A 19,283-nucleotide genomic window follows, 5' to 3' on the forward strand; every position below is an offset into this window, starting at 1 on the left:
CAGACGAAAGAGGAGATCGACGACAAAAACCCTAGGAAGATGAGGGGTCTGTTTGATTTACTGATTTTGATCGGGTGAGGACGAGGGCTACGGTTATATGAAACAAAAAATAAATTGTTTTATTTTTTTTTTGTTAAAGTTTGGGCGCGAACATAAAGCCTATAACAAAACCGTCCCCTTAGCCCATAATAAAACCGCCCCCTTAGCCCATTATAAAATTTTAGCCTAAGCCTAAGTCAAACACAACGCTTTAGTTTAAAGCGTTGTCTTAGATTTCTTCGTAACGGTTGGAACCGTCACCAAACCGTTCCCTTAGAAGGCAAAGGGAACAGTTTTAAACCGCGCCCCACGAACCGTCCCCATATAGCCATTATGTGGTAGTGATATTGGACATCGTGTAACAGTGGTAGATGAAGTAATTCACATGCATTCAGATGTCTAACCGCGAAGGTTCAACCTCTATACATTGTTATATTGAAACTCAAGGGAATAGAAATTAATCTCAAATGAGCAGCACCTCCATATGTCAACAAAACTAAGAAACCAATAGTAATTACAGACCATCAACTAAAACAGGGGACATATGGAAATACACCAATGAAGGAAGCAAGGCTCTCAGCAAAATAATCTCATACACAGATCTAACCAGCTGTTTGAAAATCCCAAAAGTCGTCTTCTACTACCTCTTGAGAGCTTGTTTCCTTCACTAGGGATTGTGAGTCTTTAGATACTGCTTCTATGCTCGTGCTGCTCAGAAAACTACAAATATAGTCTTTTCTACCTGAAAATAAACAATTGTCAAGATAAATAAAAAAATATTACATAATTGATGCAACACAATTATTTAGCTCAAGTGCCCTTCTAGGAAGGCTTAAACATGCCACCATCTCAATTGCAGTTGTAAATAAGTAAAAAAACATACAATATTTTCATGAGAAAGTCATAACTAATAGAAGGTAGTAATTAAGATATTACAATCATCCAAAATAAAAAAGCATAGTCTAAATATCTAAATTATTACAATCATCCAAAGTTTTAGAAGTTCTCAATACAATAACGTCAAGCATGAAGGATTAGAGCGTACTTACCCCATTTTCTCTAAAAAGTTATAGATCCAGATTACCTTTTGCTCATGAGATCTCATAAGAAAACTTGTCGCGGTGGAAGAATGTTCCATTAAAAAGTCACATGCCTTGTCTAGGTCTTGTTGCTTAATGCTTTGAAGCTTTCACAACTCTTTAGTTATCTTTCTTGCTCTTTCATTTTCAGCTTGGTGTTTTATCAACATAACCTCTGAAACTCCACAAACCTCCGTGGGCATTTTCAACATTATCTCAAGTTGTAAATCTTTTATTTTCTTTCCACTTTTGATTTTGTTCTTAACTTTAGATCCTTGAGATGTTGATTCACTAGGACCACGAGTTGAAGATTGTATTGAAGTATCCCAAGAAGAGGTGGAATCATTACGGCCAATCATATCCATATCTTCCATCATGTCATTAGTTTTAGTGCCATGCTCCATTACTTCCTCAATGTCTTCTAATCCTATAGGCTGGTGAGTATCAACGGTGTACTTCCCCGTTGCGTGATCATTGCCGCATATCAAACTCATTTCTTCATAGAACTGGATAGGTTTATTAGTGAACGGTTCGTCCTTTGGATTTGCCTATACAATATAACAATATAACAGTCATAGTGTGAAGACAGAATCGAACAAGTTGTAATTATGATTATATCCCTACTTACTACTGCTGAGGAAGAAACAGATAAGCCAAGTGAATACATTACCTCGATATATGTAGAATATTCCTCTTGACCCATTTGGATGCTTTTGTTTTCTTCATCCCATCCAACTCACTCATCTCCTTTAGCCTTTGAATTCTAACCCACCTTGTTTTTAGGGTCCTCCAATGATTGTAAGCGTTATCCTCTAAAATGTTGATTCCAAATTCTTCATTGATATGCTTTGCTGCAGTGATATAAACGGGAGCTTTGAATCCCTTGTCAACTTTGCATCCACCACGTACTTGTTCTATCAAAAATAATATTAATGACTTTGACCATTGAGGTATCACCCATTCTTCATTGATTTTGTTCAAATGTTTCTATGGTAACACCCATTTTCTACTTGTGAAAAAATACAGATTATATAATATTCAACAAATAACATAGTAAAAGATATAAAAAATATTTTTAAAAGATTACATATCATTACACCCTTCTATTAGCCCACATATCTTTGGCTATTAGCTCACGCTTTTGTAACCACTCTCTTGCCTCATCTCTTTGCTCTCTCACTGACCGCCCCACTTGAGAAAGGTTTTGATTAACTCATTCTTCTTCAGAAAGAATCAACTCATCTCCACCATTTGTGATAACAAAATTATGTAGAATACAACAACAAAGTACAAGATCTACTTGGGTGTGGAAAGGGAAAAAAGGTCTTGATGCTAGAATTTTGAAACGTCCTTTTAAGGAAGCAAATGCTCTCTCTACAGAAGTACGCAATGATGAATGTCTTAGATTGAATAGTTCCTTGTACTCTGTGAGTGAACGTTCACTATACTCATGAAGATGGTATCGAACTCCACGATATGGTGCGATAAATCCCGTCTTTGTTGAGTAACCAACGTCTACAAGATAATATTTTCCTAAAATTGAATATTAAATTTTAGCCAAGTCTGTTATTAAATTAGAAACCAAGTTTGCACATTTTTATTTCATTTGAGGTATCTTCAAGCCATTTGGTCTTTCAATAGCATCTTTTAATACTAGTGCCTCATGAGCAGAGCCTTCCTAACCGACAAGTACATAAGTAAAGTTCCAATCAAAATCAATGGGACCAAGAACGTTCTGAGTACGATATGGTTTCCTATCGCGAAAGGCTCCCACCATATTTGAGGGTACCTAAGCTTGCCCATGTGTTCCATCTAATGCACCTACACAATCCTAGGAACACTTCTATTTTTTAGTATCACAATTCATGATTGACAAATAAATTAAATTGTAAAAAACTAATTGTACTTTAAAATAAGGCCAAAATCTAGAGCTTGTTGATATTCTCGGATGTGTTGTGCTACTTGGTCCCTTGATGTATTCACCACGCAATTCTCTAATGGCATGTAAAGTTTCCTTGAAGTTTCTACTAAAGATTTCACTAGATCTTATAAAGTTGTGATTGATCACTCGATTATGAACATTGTGTCCTATAGTATGTAAAAACATGGCAACTTGTTCCTCCACAGTTACATGAATGGTGTCTTTAAGTAATCCCCTAGTTCGCAATGTGTCACACAAATTTATAAAATGTTGCTTCGTCAATCTGAGCATGTTTACATAGTTTACATCTGAATCATCAAGTAATCTAAGCAAAGAAGTTTGAGAGTCTCTATTTACTCTAGAAACCATTTTGTCTAATATTTTCTCATCAGTTCCCATCCATAACATAACAGAAAATACACATGATACTACAATATATGCGGCTATTTCATCATCTACAGGATCAAGTGCCAAATTTAAATTCCATTCCATCTATAAGAAGGAAAAAAAATAAATACCAAAAAATGACATGGATTAAAATTTACATTGACAATGAACAACATTATGCTACTGAAACTACTTTTACATCAAAAAATGATAGATTTATATCAAAAAATGGTAGATTCATATCAAAGTTAAAGCTCATTTAACTTTGCTTTGTCTCAGGATTAAATAATACATGATCCAAGTTGCACTATAGCCTCCAATAATAACACTATAACAGATCATGCGACCACAACTTGAAAAAAAATGTAGAAAAATTACCAAAATATGATAATATCCAATACCGAAAGCGTACTGAATAATTGAACAAAGAGGGGTTCACAAATGGACCCAACAAAAATTACAGATCTCTCACGATCTAAAACCCTTGTTGATCGTAAAATTGGGGGTGGGGGACCGAAACTGACCTGATAAACGTACGGTTGGAAAGACGTTGAGAATAAAGCAAACTAACTATTTGTTATGAATCTGTCATTAAAAAGATCAAATTCCTAATTTTTACATCTATAAACCCAACTTGGCCACAAATCAGAGAAATCTTCAATTTTTGCATGATCCTTTTCCACCTCCAAAAAAAGCAAACTAACTACTTCATATGAATCTGCCATTAAAAAGCTAAAATTACCAATTTTTACATCTTTAAACCCAACTTGGCCACAAATCAGAGAAATCCCCAATTTCTTATATCGTCATACCCAACTCACCCATAAATCAGAGAAAAAGGATGAAAGCAAGAAAAAATTGAAATCAAGAAAATGCAAAAAACAAGTATAGAAATTACAGGCCTAACCTTGATGAAGAAACAATCTTTGAAAATTTGAGGAGATGCTCAGACCCTTGATTTTGAGGATTGATGTGACGCCCTTATTTTCACACATGACTAGAGTCCAAGATGAACCCAGAGATATCAAACATGTCATGTACCCACACTGTGCAATAACAAGTTTTACCAATCACAACAATATCCTCTAGTGGAATCAAAATAAAGTACATGTACAAAACATGCAAAAAAAGGAAATAACTACAATATACATGATATAGAAAGAAGTATCTCATAAATAAATCATGTCTTAATGAACAACCTAGAATACATCTGATATCCAAAATGAATAAATATGTTTCGATAAGAAACAACTAAAAATCGTACTAAGGTACACTGTCTTTACACTATGAAATAAACTCTAAGGTCTGAATAAAAATATAAAACTACAATGGAGCCTCTAATAAATCTCATGCGACGGTGACTATGTAAGAACTCTATCATCCTGCGACTCTCCAGTACTCCGAATTACCTGAAAGAATATTAGAAGAAAAAGAGCAACAACAAGAGCGTCAGAGCGTTATAGCAAGATCACCTCCATCCGCCCCCAGGAGAAGGGCTGTTAGATGGAGTGGAAGCTCTATCTATTAAGCATAATACCTAGATCATTTCCCCCCGTATCTAATGGAATTAATATTTAGACACCTACAATACGAGACGTAGTACGTCGAGCGAAATAATCAAAACAAGAAAACTCTCATGTATACACCATATGTCCCGAATTGTAAACATCTAAACATTAATACCAAACTAAAGGTAAACAATCTAAATGAAGTCAACAATTAGAAATCTACAACACGAGACTGATACGTCAAGCGAAATAATCCAAACAAGGAAACCCTCATGTATATACCATATGTCTCAAATTGTGAATCACTAATTATTGATCTCAACTAAGAAAATAAAGAAAAGCAGTAAAAGAAAGTAAATACATCAACATATCGTATTCATAATATCTTAAGAAAATAAAGAAAAGCAGTAAAAGAAAGTAAATACATCAACATATCGTATTCATAATATCTTCCACTATCATTGGGAAGATAGAATGAATATCGGTACAAATCCCGTGTACTTTCAAATGCAAAGTACTCTGGGTCATATATTTCAGCAGTGAGTCAAAAACATAACTGGTATCCGCTAACGACTCGGGTTATCATTTAAATATCTTAATGCAACTCCGTGTAAGATTCTGATTCATCGTATCATCATGCAGGATAGACTACTTAGTCAGTATCCTAACAGTGTACACGGCTCATTAGTCTCATCGCATCTATGTACGCAACACGAGTGTGGGACGGGCTACATTGTAGGCATGCTAGAAATACGGCTCACAAGCCTCATCGCACCCTAGTATGGGACAGATTGCTAGATAAAGTATCCTAAACCCAACTCAATGACCTGTACAAATAGAATATCAACACACTACCCCCGTAGTACTGAACTGAGCTCATCAACGATATCCAGAAGGTGTGTGTATAATATGTACTAAACTCTTTCTCAAGGTAATCGGGTCAAAACCCATTATAATTCCTTTCAGTATACCCATGTGTGTGCTACTACACTATTCATGAATTTATGTATAAAGAAGTATGAATCGAAACCCACAAACATATCTTAAACAGATGTAAAATAAAAATTCAATCAACAACCTTAGTAGTCGACTACTAGGCTTAGTAGTCGACTACACTAAATCCATCTAGACTCTGTAATAATATATATCAGTATCAGTAGTCAACTATTAAGACCATTAGTCGACTACTCTGCAAACACACAGTTTCTATTATACTCAACTGGGTACGAGTAGCCGGCTACTAAGCTTAGTAGTCAACTACTCTATTCAGACACACATTCTTTTGTGCACAAACAGTGCTTATGTCAACTGTACATATCATAACGTTGAAACGAGATTTTATACTTAGCGTATGCAACATGAATTATCTGAATCACCAAATTAAATTATTATATCTTCCAAATTAGGGTTTAACATCCTAATTAAACAATTTCTTCAATTGTCTCATATGTAAACAAAGTGATTATCAACACATGAAAACTACTCATGAACAGAGATAAAATTTATTTAAATGTGTTTATCTTACTTAGGTATCACAAACCTAGGGTTTAAGCATGATTAATTAACATGAAAACTCAAAGAAACGATCCTCACAACCAGCGGGAAAAGGGTTTGGTTCCACAAACTCTGCCATCAGGGCAGGTGATGTGGGTTCATCCGGACCTTCTCGATGACGAGCAGTGGACTGCACAGCCTTCAAAGGAGGCTAAGAGGAAACATTGCAACGTTGTCTCCAACATGAAAACTCAAAGAAACCTTCACGTAATATATTAATTATTTCAAATCAGCATATCTGTAGTTTTCTGCAGAATATATTATTAGTAAATTGAGCATATCTTTCTCTAGAAAAACTCTTTTTTAAGAATAGTTTTGTATTTTGGAAACTAGATCCACATAACTATCATTTGGCACTAGTTTGGTTTAGTTTAGAGTTTATACGATATCTCAAATTTCCAGTTAAATTTTACACATGTGTAGTAGTTTTTTGCAGAACATGTCATTAGTAAATTGAGTATATCTTTCTCTATAAAAACTTTTTCTTAGAATGATTTTCTGTTTTAGAAAATAGCTTCATATATGTTTCATTTGACACTGGTTTTGTTCAGTTTGGAGTTTATATGATATCTCAAATTTCCAGTTAAATGTTATACACATGCAGCCGTTTTCTGCAATCTATGATGATAACAAAAACTAAACTTCTTTATAATTCAATTAGACAACAAATTACGGTTAACACACGATTTAAACATAATATAAAGTTTAAAAAAATGAAAATTTAATCATGCCTAATGATCATGATCACATTACTATCATAAATAATTAGGAAAAGCTAATAATCTAGTATTGAGTAAAGATTTATCATCAAAAATCTCATCTTTTTCATATTAGGTTAAACCTTAAGCATGAAAACATTGATTAAACACTTTTTAATCATTAAACACTATGAGGATGGGTTTGGATGCAGATGATCTTGCCTTATCATGTGTGCAAACCTCTGAAACTGATGTGAAACGACTCCTCGTCACCAAACGTCGTAGATCTCGCCTTTTCCTCGCTTCTCACCTCATAAGAGGCTCCCAAAATTTCAACTTTAGGGTTAGGGTTTGAGAGAGAGGAAGAGGGTGTTAGCCCTTATGTTTTGATGATGTTTTACAACCACTATTATCGGTACTAATGGCTTGTTAAGTGAAAATGTAGTGAATACGTATATCAAGCTTGTTAGTGCCATGTATGGAGGATTGGATGGAATATGTGCTACAACGATGATATCCAAAGGAGGAGGAGACATAGTGATGAAGCAACGTTCATTCAAGAACACAAAATGCAATAAGAAGCTTCATCCAACTCAAGCTATATCAAGACTCAAAGAATTATATTCTACGTGAGGATATTAGCTAGTTTTTATTTTCTCTCTAGTGCTAATGTAGGCAAGTAGTTTAGATTTAAATTGAAGCCATTGAGATATCACGCACACATTTTCATACTTATAGTTTTGAGCGTTTTCACAAAATACTAATTTTCACAAGTATGAGGACCTATTCGTAAAATTCTTTTTCCAAACAATATGTTTTTAGTGTTAAAAACATTTTATAAAGTTTCACAATTTTTAGAAGTCAAATGAATATTTTACAGATTTTTTAAGGAAGTCAAAAGCAGTGTTTCTGTATGTATTAGTTCGCGGTCGACCGCCACGGTCGACCGCGCTTGAGTTCATTCGTCAGTGGGCAGCAGAAACTTTCACGGTCGCCCGCCGTGATCGACCGTGAGCTTGAGATTTCTACGGTCGACCGCTATGGTCGACCGCAGAAGTCTCTAGACCTTTTCTCAGCTTCTGAGCTGTCTCGCAGTCGACCGTGAAAATAGCACTGAGCTGTCTCACGGAATCCAAATTGTAATCGATTTTGAGAGAATACAAATCAATTTTTCTTTTATTATTTCTTTTACATCAAATTTTCCACAAACAGCGGTCGACCGTGGCGGTCGACCGTGGAAATTTCGAGCTCACGGTCGACCGCGGTGTGCCTCCCTCGAGTGCTCGCGTCGAGTTTGCTCTCCGTTGACGATCCGAACGTCTTGATTCACTGGAACGTGGTCTTCTCCTCACGATTTGACGTTGTGGAGGACTTGCAAAGCAAGTTTGAAACTCTGGACGAGTTGATAACTCTGATCGAGTTTAGAAACTCAGAACGAGTTTAAACTCTGTAACAGAGTTGATTTGAACCGAAAATCGGTTAATAAGCCAGGGATGAAAGCTCCAAGGAATGCTCCAGAGATTGAGCGAAGACCCCCCCTTTTCTGATCTCCAGATCCGAGAAATCCCCAAGATCCGATGATGATCTGCTCAAGAGGTTGCCGATCTCTCCTTTTGCGATCTGTTTTTGATGCAAAAAGCTGATCCTTTAACTCAATTGAGTTTTTGGTATTTATAGGGGATTAAGGGTGGTAACTACCCCCTTAATCTGCTCCTAAGTGGGGCGGAAATCCCTCAAATCATGGGGGAAAACGGTTCTTGGAACTGTTCGGTTCGTGTTTGAACGAGTCAAACGTCGAAAATGGCATTCTGGGCCCGAACTCTGCGTTTTAGACTAAAAACGCAGAGTTGGGCCTATGTTGGGTGGTTGAACGCATAGGCCGTGATGCGTTGTAACTCTGAAACGCAGAGTTGGGACACAGAGATGAACTCTGTGTTTTAGACTTGAGACGCAGAGTTGGAACACAGAGATGAACTCTGTGTTTTAGACCTGAGACGCAGAGTTGGAACATAGAGATGAACTCTGCGTTTTGGACCTGAGACGCAGAGTTGTGTTCTGCATGAACTCTGCGCTTTAAGTCCACGAACTCTGCGTTTTGACTCTAGAACGTAGCCACAGCCTCTGCGTTTCGAGTTTGGAACGTAGCCACGACCTCTGCGTTTTGAGTTTGGAACGCAGCCAGAACACAGAGATGAACTCTGCGTTTTGACTCTGGAATATAGCCACGACCTCTGCGTTTCGAGTTTGGAGTTTGGAACGCAGCCACGACCTCTGCGTTTTGAGTTTGGAACGCAGCCACGACCTCTGCGTTTTGAGTTTGGAACGCAGCCACGACCTCTGCGTTTTGAAATCTGGAACGCAGCCACGACCTCTGCGTTTTGAATTTAGAACGTGGGCATGACCTCTGCATTTCGAATCTTGGATGCAGAGGTGAGTCTCAGGCGGGCTCGGCGAGCTTCAGGCTAAGTCCAATATTCAGACGAAGTCCAGTCTTGCAGACGGACTTCAGAACATAACTTGCTGCGAGGAACAGGTCATAACTTTCAAACCGTAAGTCGGAATTGGATGAATTATATATGAAAATCAGCTATCTCGATGAGACGGAGCCGACTAAACCAACCCTATAAGGTTTGGTTTGCTCCGTCAGTTTTGCCAAATTCCTTACGGTTTGAGAGATATCTGCGTTTTAATATGAAGGGACCGTCAATTTGTAGTCTCTTTCGCTAGAGCGTTGCAAAGATCGTCACATTGTAACATTCGTCTTGGCTCCTTAAAAATATGAGAGTCATCAGATTGTAACTCCCGATGTTGATTGTGAAGGCTGTTGAATTAGAGCTTTCATTAGTTGTTGTAAAGGTCGTCAGATTGTAACCTTCTACGTGAAAGTCTTCAAATTGTAGCCTTCTGGAAGTCGTCAGATTGTAACTTCCATCATTGGTGTCTGATGGGGATAAACTATTTGTAGTGATTTTTAGACAGCCTACAGAACCCCCTCCAAAGTTTTCGAAAGTTCGCGGTTGACTGGGACGAATTTTCGGAATACTTTGGATCTCAACTCTGATCTTGGAGCTATTGATTCCTTGTCATAAGGAGTTGTTCTTTGCACCCGTTTCGAAGGCACCTTGGTTGAAAGGATTTGACATGAAGGACCCGTGTGAGGATGAGCTTCGAAGAGAAACTGTAGCGACGATACAAGCCACTCATGAGCAGAAGCTCTCAAACGCCATGTCACGGCTCACATCCATTCAGCTAATGAGTTCGAAAATAGTCATAGGATTTTTAGCAAATCCTCAGCCATCAACGGATTTGATGAGCCTTTACCGACTACCGTTTGAGTCGGGCTAGCATGTGAATTATTTGAATCCGTTTTACATGTAACGTTGTGCTTAGAGAATGAACCCTCTTAGACTTGATGCTATGATTTTGAATACATAGACTTTGTCATTTTTACAGGGAAAAGACTAACCGGCAACGCGTATTAGGCGTAGACTTATCTCTAATTAGGGATCGAGATAAAGTCTCCCATGCATGTGAGGCATGGATTTTGGCGTTATTAATAATGGCCTGCCACGATGTTGAATACGTGGGCTTTTGTCCTTTTTACGGTAAAGACTAACCGGCAACGCGTGTTAGGCGTAGACTTATCTCTAATTAGGGATCGAGATAAAGTCCCTCATGCATGTGAGGCATGGATTTTGGCGTTATTAATAACGGCCTGTCACGATGTTGAATACGTGGGCTTTTGACCTTTTTACGGCAAAGACTAACCGGCAACGCGTGTTAGGCGTAGACTTATCCCTACTTAGGATTCAGAATAAAATTCCCCATGCATGAAGGCATGGATTTTTGGTGTTGTTTCTTCCTGTGTTACTTAAAACACTGAAAGAAAGTTGGAAGCGCCAGAGGTATAGTATTAACTTGGCATGAATTTTTACTTAGAGTGAAATTCATAAATTTTCTTGGTTATCACTAGGATAATTCCAGAAAATCTTTAATCCACTGGGGATTTTATAATGAAAACTTGCTATTCTTGTTGAAAAAGGATTAATAAGTTCATTGGGGATTTGGCTGTTAGAGGTGTGATGTTAACCTAACAGTATTTTATGGACCTATCGCTCTATTGAAGAGAGTCGATAAGTTGGTTTGGTTGTCAGAGATGTGATGTTAACTTGACTGGTTTGTGGACCTATCGCTCTATTAAAGAGAGTCGATAAGTGGATTATATTGTCAGAGGTGTGATGTTAACTTGACAAGAATTTGTTACGATCGGAGCAACTTTGGGGACTTATCATCCTGTTGAAGAGGATTGATAAGTTGATTGTCAGAGGTGTAGTGTTAACATGACAAGAATTTGTTACGATCGGAGCAACTTTGGGGACTTATCATCCTATTGAAGAGGATTGATAAGTTGATTGTCAGAGGTGTGATATTAACGTGACAGGAATGTGTTACGATTAGAGCAACTTTGTGGACTTATCTTCCTATTAACGAGGATTGATAAGTGAATTGTCAGAGGTATGATGTTAATGTGACAAGATTGTGTTGTGATGAGAGCAACTTTGTAGACTTATCATCCTATTGACGAGGATTGATAAGTAAATTGTTGTCAGAGGTTTAATGTTAACGGAGCAACTTTGTGAACTTATCATCCTATTGACGAGGATTGATAAGTGAATTTGTCAGAGGTTTAGTGTTAACGTGACAGGATTTTTGTGTTGCGATCGGAGTAACTTTGTAGACTTATCATCCTATTGACGAGGATTGATAAGTTGATTGTCAGAGGTGTGATATTAACGTGACAGGAATGTGTTGCGATTGGAGTAACTTTGTGGACTTATCATCCTATTGACGAGGATTGATAAGTTGATTGTCAGATGTGTGATATTAACATGACAGGATTTGTGTTGCGATTGGAGCAACTTTGTAGACTTATCATCCTATTGACGATGATTGATAAGTGAATTTATCAGAGGTTTAGTGTTAACGTGACAGGATTTTTGTGTTACAATCGGAGCAACTTTGTAGACTTATCATCCTATTGACGAGGATTGATAAGTGAATTTGTCAGAGGTTTAGTGTTAACGTGACATGATTTTTATGTTGCGATCGGAGCAACTTTGTAGACTTATCATCCTATCAAAGAGGATTGATAAGTTGATTGTCAGAGGTGTATTGTTAACGTGACAAATTAGGAGTGATGCAAACTGAATTCATACTCTGTGAGGGTGATAATCGTTAGAAGTATAATGTTAACTCGACGATGTGAAAGATTCGTTACTCTTAATCTAGTGGATTCTAAGTAACCAACCCCCAGTCTTGATTAAGACTTAGCAGGGGAATAAAAAGAGGTAGACAAGGCACATCACCTAGTGAGGCACTATCCATGAAGTCGGAATAGAGGCACATCACCTGGTAGGCCATTATCTGATGAGTTTGACTATCAGAGGTAACTGTTAACATGATAGTTTTTATGGATTTCGTGGTTGACAGAGGTATTTTATTGAACGTGACAACTCAGAAAAATTTATTATTCATAATCCAATAAACTATAAATAAATCAACTCCCAGTCTTGAACAAGTGCAGGAGGAAAAAGGAGTAGACATGGCACATCGCCTAGTAGGCCACTATCTAACGAGTTAGACTATCAGAGCTAACTGTTAATGTGATAGTTGTTGGACCTAACATCCTACTGAAGAGGATTGGTTTCAGTGGCCGTAGTATCTTCCCCTTCTGACTAAGAAGATTGAGCTTGGTCTGATTGCTCAGGTGGATCCTGCCTACTTTGTTCTTCAGCTTTAATCCTGACAATAATCTTTTGAGCATGTTCGCCTTGAGAGATTAGTTGTCTCCAGGAACGACATTCTGCAACTCCTATTTGGGCTAGGAGGTCGGTTTGCAAATTGTGTCGACAGGTCTGCACTAGGGTAGACTGTGTCATACCTGTCGGACATCGCAGAGTCATGTTTCGAAACCTTTTGACGAAGGCTTTGACGGACTCCCTCTTCTTCTGCTTAGTGGCGAGAAGGGTATAGATAGAGACTTCTGTATCCTCTTCAAAGAATCTTGACAGAATTAGTCTCTCTAGATCCGCCCACTTTTGGATACATCCCGTAGGCAGTTTTCTGAACCATTCAAAGGCAACTCCCTTGAGGGTGCCAATGAACAATCGAGCCAGTATGGCATCGTTTGATATCACATTCCCAGTCTGTGACTTGAAATGATAAATATGTTGGTTCGGTGATCCCGTGCCGTCAAAAGTTTATAGCATCGGAACTTCAAATTTTGGAGGATAAGGGGCTGCATCCCATTCGGCAGGATAGGGCCTGACAACTCCCTCATCTTGGAGCTCGCTTCTGTTAGCAATGGCGTTGAGGCGGGCTTCCAATTCTTCCATTTTGGCAGATTGGAGATTTTGCTCGTTCTCCGTCTCTCTTCCTTAATCAGAGGAAGATTCCAGGCTGTGGGCTTCTTGGTCAGAAGGCGCATCATCAACCACTTTTCCCTTCCCTTTGCTTATGTGAGGTCGGGATGAAGACGCTTTTCCTCTCCGGAAAGATTGTTGCCTAAGTGGCGAATCTGTCTTCTGAGATTTGGTCTTGTCTGCGACTATTTGAGTCAACAGGGCCAGGAGTTCATCGAGGGTCTTCTGCTGTGATTTGAGCATGGCCTCCTGCTCATCAACCCTCTTTGAAAGATCTTCAGAATGTTCTGCCATGTGGGCGAAGCTCTCATGCCCAACGAAAGAGCTTGATGATTGGGACTCCGTAATGGCTGAGTGTTCGTCATCGGAATTAGTTTCTCTGGCTAAACTCCAATAGTTGATAGGAGGAATGGCTCATGTTCGAGTCCGAGTACGTTGGTAGATTCCTTCAAACTCGTTAGTGATTTCTCTGACGCTTAGAGAACGATCTGTCTCTGACTCGTCAGAACTAGGGGTTGATGATCTCCCTCTGCTAACCATGTTAGAAGTGACTCCAAGGTATTCATCCTCTAAAGTCTTCTTCCTATGAGAATGCCATCGATTATTGAGCAAAACGACGTTCGTCGGTCGGTTAAACATCGACAGCCATTCCCGCCAGTCAGAGACTTGGGATGAACCTCTCACAGAGTGTGAGGGTAGAGATGGAACCCCCTGTCCGTTAAAGGATGAGACTGGTTCTTGGCAAACATGAATTTTAAATCCATGTTGATCATTTTGAACACGACGAATCACATCGTGTTCCAAAGAAGGAACACGAGGGTCGTGTTTAGCTTGATTAACGCAAGACCAAAGTGTATGTTTTGCTAGTGAAACGCAGTCCTGCGATATGCATTCGGATTCTGAAATGCACTCCTGAGAGTTGCGTTCAGTTTGTGAAACGCACTCCTGAGAGTTGCGTTTTGGTTCTGGGACGCACTCATGAGAGTTGCGTTCAGCCAGATCAACACAGGTTTGATGTCTGTGTTTAAATGTTGGAACGCACTCCTGAGAGTTGCATTTTGATTCTGGGACACACTCCTGAGAGTTGCGTTCAGCCAGATCAACGCGGTTTTGAGGTCTGCGTTTTGATGTTAGAACGTGCCTCTGAAGGCCGCGTTTTGGTTCTGGGACGCACTCTTGAGAGTTGCGTTAAGCCAGATCAACACAGTTTTGAGGTCTACGTTTTGATGTTGGAACGCGCCTCTGAAGGCTGCGTTCTATCTGGGAAACGCACGCCTGAGGGTTGCGTTTAGCTTGGCTTATGCAGGGCTCATGTTGAGGCTCGCAAACGCGGAGTTCGCGTTGATTGGAGGATCGGCTTTTTTGGAGCTGTGCCGAAGTCGAGTCTTCTCCTTTAGAGAGGGGACCGTATGAACAGTGCAACCCCCATGGGAGATAGTCTTTAGATGAGTTGGTCACAACTAGAGCTTTAGTCTCCTCGGAAACTTTATGGATCTTGCGCATAGCCTTGGGGCTAAGGGATCCGGAGGAGAGTGCCTTCTCAAACTTAGCTTGATCAAACTCTACCACGAGAGTTTTGACCGTTCTTCCAGCGAGGTTAACGTCGGATTGCGCCACCACTTCTTCATCAGAGAAGCTAGTCCCCAGCGGAGTCGCCATCTTTTGTTTGTGGAAAATTTGATGTAAAAGAAATAATGAAAGAAAAATTGATTTGTATTCTCTCAAAATCAATTACAATTTGGATTCCGATTACAAAAGAGAGGAGAATGAATTTGATTCTCCCCTTTGTTTAAAATTGGGTTCTTCACAGTGGCGATGGAGTGCCTCCCTCGAGTGCTCGCGTCGAGTTTGCTCTCCGTTGACGATCCAAACATCTTGATTCACTGGAACGTGGTCTTCTCCTTACGATTTGACGTTGTGGAGGACTTACAAAGCAAGTTTGAAACTTTGGACGAGTTGATAACTCAGATCGAGTTTAGAAACTCAGAACAAGTTTAAACTCTGTAACAGAGTTGATTTGAACCGAAAATCGGTTAATAAGCCAAGGATGAAAGCTCCAAGGAATGCTCTAGAGATTGAGCGAAGACCCCCCTTTTCTGATCTCCAGATCCGAAATCTCCAAGATCCGAAGATGATCTGCTCAAGAGGTTGCCGATCTCTCCTTTTGCGATCTGTTTTTGATGCAAAAAGCCGATCCTTTAACTCAATTGAGTTTCTGGTATTTATAGGGGATTAAGGGTGGTAACTACCCCCTTAATCTGCTCCTAAGTGGGGCAGAAATCCCTCAAATCATGGGGGAAAAACGGTTCTTGGAACTGTTCGGTTCGTGTTTGAACGAGTCAAACGTCGAAAATGGCGTTCTGGGCCCGAACTCTGCGTTTTAGACTAAAAACGCAGAGTTGGGCCTATGTTGGGTGACTGAACACATAGGCCGCGATGCGTTGTAACTCTGAAATGCAGAGTTGGGACACAGAGATGAACTCTGCGTTTTAGACCTGAGACGCAGAGTTGGAACACAGAGATGAACTCTGAGTTTTGGACCTGAGACGCAGAGTTGGGTTCTGCATGGACTCTGCGCTTTAAGTCCACGAACTCTGCGTTGACGCAGAGTTGGGTTCTGCATGGACTCTGCGCTTTAAGTCCACGAACTCTGCGTTTTGACTCTGGAACATAGCCACGGCCTCTGCGTTTCGAGTTTGGAACGCAGCCACGACCTCTGCGTTTTGAGTTTGGAACGCAGCCACGACCTCTGCGTTTTGAGTCTCAAATGCGGTCACGACCTCTGCGTTTTGAGTTTAGAACGCGGGCATGATCTCTGTGTTTCAAATCTTGGATGCAGAGGTGAGTCTCAAGCGGGCTCAGTGAGCTTCAGGCTAAGTCTAATGTTCAGACGAAGTCCAGTCTTGCAGACGGACTTCAGAACATAACTTGCTGCGAGGAACAGGTCATAACTTTCAAACCGTAAGTCGGAATTAGATGAATTATATATGAAAATCGGCTATCTCGATGAGACGGAGCCGACCAAACCAACCCTATAGGGTTTGGTTTGCTCCGTCAGTTTTGCCAAATTCCTTACGGTTTGAGAGATATCTGTGTTTTAATATGAAGGGATCGTCAATTTGTAGTCTCTTTCGCTAGAGCGTTGCAAAGATCGTCACCTTGTAACTTTCGTCTTGGCTCCTTAAAAATATGAGAGTCATCAGATTGTAACTCCCGATGTTGATTGTGAAGGCTGTTGAATTAGAGCTTTCATTAGTTGTTGTAAAGGTCGTCAGATTGTAACATTCTACGTGAAAGTCTTCAAATTGTAGCCTTCTGGAAGTCGTCAGATTGTAACTTCCATCATTAGTGTCTGATGGGGATAAACTATCTATAGTGATTTTTAGACATCCTACAACCGCAGAAGTCTCTGGACCTTTTCTCAGTTTCTGAGCTGTCTCGCGGTCGACCGCGAAAATAGCACGATCGATCGCCGCTTAATTCAACGGTCTTCTGGTACAATTCTCAGCGCCGATTGTACACAATCTCAGCGCCGATTATTTTCCTGGATTTGGGGGATTAGGGTATGGGTTTAAACAGCTGGTTTCTCCTATTTAAACTCATACACTCCTTCTTCCTCAAGAGTCCCTAAGCTTTTGAAAAATCAGAGATTTTGTTTACTGAGAGCCAAAATTTTCAAAACCTGTTTTCTGTGTTTTCTCAAGTTCACATCCCAGCTTTTGTTTAATCTTTCTCTTTGTCATAGGGACTTGTAAAGAGAGAGCTTTTACACCATTGCTACTGTTTGAGAGCTTGATCTTGTGAAGATCAATTGTGTGGGAGTATGATCTAGTGGAGATCAACTGTGTAGTTGTGAGATCGTGAGGAGATTATTGTGTAGAAGAAGTTCCGGCTTCCAAACCGGGTTGTGTAGTGGATTTCTCCTCGAGAGTGGGGATCGAGGACGTAGGTCAGCGGACCGAACCTCGTTAACACATCGCGTGTCACAAGGATAACGATTCCTAACTCTATCTCTATTTCTACTATTGTTCATTTTGTGGTTTGTTGCTTGTCTCAATTTTTATTGCACTTTTATTAGCCTTAAGACCCTAATCACCCCCCTCTAGGGTCCAACAATTGGTATTAGAGCTCACATTCTTTCTCGGGCTCCAAGTCAAGCAAACTAAGGATGAGATATTCATTTCTCAAAGCAAGTATGCTAGAGAATTGGTGAAAAAAATTCAATTTAGAGAATTCTAAACATGCACAAACTCCCATGAGTACAAGTGTTAAGCTTGATGCGGATGATAATGGTGAGGATGTGGACCAAAAACTATACCGAGATATGATAGGTAGTCTTTTTTATCTCATCACTAGTAGACCCGATATCATGTTTAGTGTGTGTGCATGTGCACGTTTTCAAGCTTCTCCTAAAGCATCTCATTTGATTGCCGTTAAGAGAATCATTAAATATGTGCATGGAACTATTGATCTTGGTTTATTTTATCCAAAAAACACCTCTTTTGATTTATATGGTTTTTGTGATGCCGACTTTGCCGGATGTAAGGTAGATCGCAAGAGTACGAGTGGAACATGCCAATTCTTGGGAAATTCTCTTGTTTCTTGAGCTTCCAAGAAACAAAATTGTATTACATTGTCCACTACGAAAGCGGAATATATTGTCGTCGGCTTATATTGTGCCCAAGTTTTGTGGATGAAACAAAGCTTAGTTGATTATGCTTTGATTTTTCAAAATATAAAAATATTTTGTGATAACACTAGTGCTATTAATATTTCAAAAATTTTGGTTTTGCATTCTAGAACCAAGCATATTGATGTGCGCCATCATTTCTTACGCGACCATGTAGAGAGACAAGATGTATCCCTTGTGTTTGTTGACACAAAATCTCAATTAGCAGATATATTTACCAAGCCTCTTGGTGAAGATGATTTTTGTCGCATAAGAAATGGTTTGGGCTTATGCACTATGTGAAAGTTCCATTTGCTTGCTTGTTTAGTTGCATTCCACATGCATTTTTGTTTACTTTTTTTACTCCATTTTGATGGTGACAAAGGGGAGAGAAATCTCCTCATTTGTGCACATAGTAAGGGGAGCTCATAGAGCGGGGGAGTTTCTATCTATAAGCCATATTTATTTTGCTCTTATATAATGGTTGGTTGTCATCATAAAAAAGGGGGAGATTGTTAGCCCTTATATTTTGATAATGTTTAACAACCACTATTATCGGTACTAATGGCTTGTTGAGTAAAAATGTAGTGAATACGTATATTAAGCTTGTTAGTGCCATATATGGAGGATTGGATGGAATATGTACTACAACGATGATATCCAAAGGAGGAGGAGGCATAGTGATGAAGTGTTTAACAACCACTATTATCGGTACTAATGGCTTGTTGAGTAAAAATGTAGTGAATACGTATATTAAGCTTGTTAGTGCCATATATGGAGGATTGGATGGAATATGTACTACAACGATGATATCCAAAGGAGGAGGAGGCATAGTGATGAAGCAACGTTCATTCAAGAACACAAAATGCAATAAGAAGCTTCATCCAACTCAAGCTATATCAAGACTCAAAGAATTATATTCTACATGAGGATATTAGCTAATTTTACTTTCTCTCTAGTACTAAAATGTAGGCAAATAGTTTAGATTTAAATTGAAGCTATTGGG

The 19,283-nt window shown here is 39.3% G+C and overlaps 1 protein-coding gene and 1 pseudogene across 1 annotated transcript in view; both read right to left on the reverse strand.

Annotated features, from left to right (window-relative positions):
* The window catches only part of LOC109838663, a 4,958-nt gene extending 3,137 nt beyond the window's left edge, over positions 1–1,821 (reverse strand). The window contains exons 1-2 of the mRNA XM_020407088.1: positions 1,747–1,821; positions 1,310–1,666 (exon numbers count right to left, since the gene is read on the reverse strand). Coding sequence (XP_020262677.1) covers positions 1,310–1,666; positions 1,747–1,821 — 432 coding nt within the window. The remainder of the gene's footprint in view (positions 1–1,309; positions 1,667–1,746) is intronic.
* On the reverse strand, positions 2,332–2,895 carry LOC109838664 (annotated as a pseudogene).

The sequence above is a fragment of the Asparagus officinalis genome, chromosome 4 (assembly GCF_001876935.1).
Source record: "Asparagus officinalis chromosome 4, Aspof.V1, whole genome shotgun sequence".
In the NCBI taxonomy this organism is placed as follows: domain Eukaryota; kingdom Viridiplantae; phylum Streptophyta; class Magnoliopsida; order Asparagales; family Asparagaceae; genus Asparagus; species Asparagus officinalis.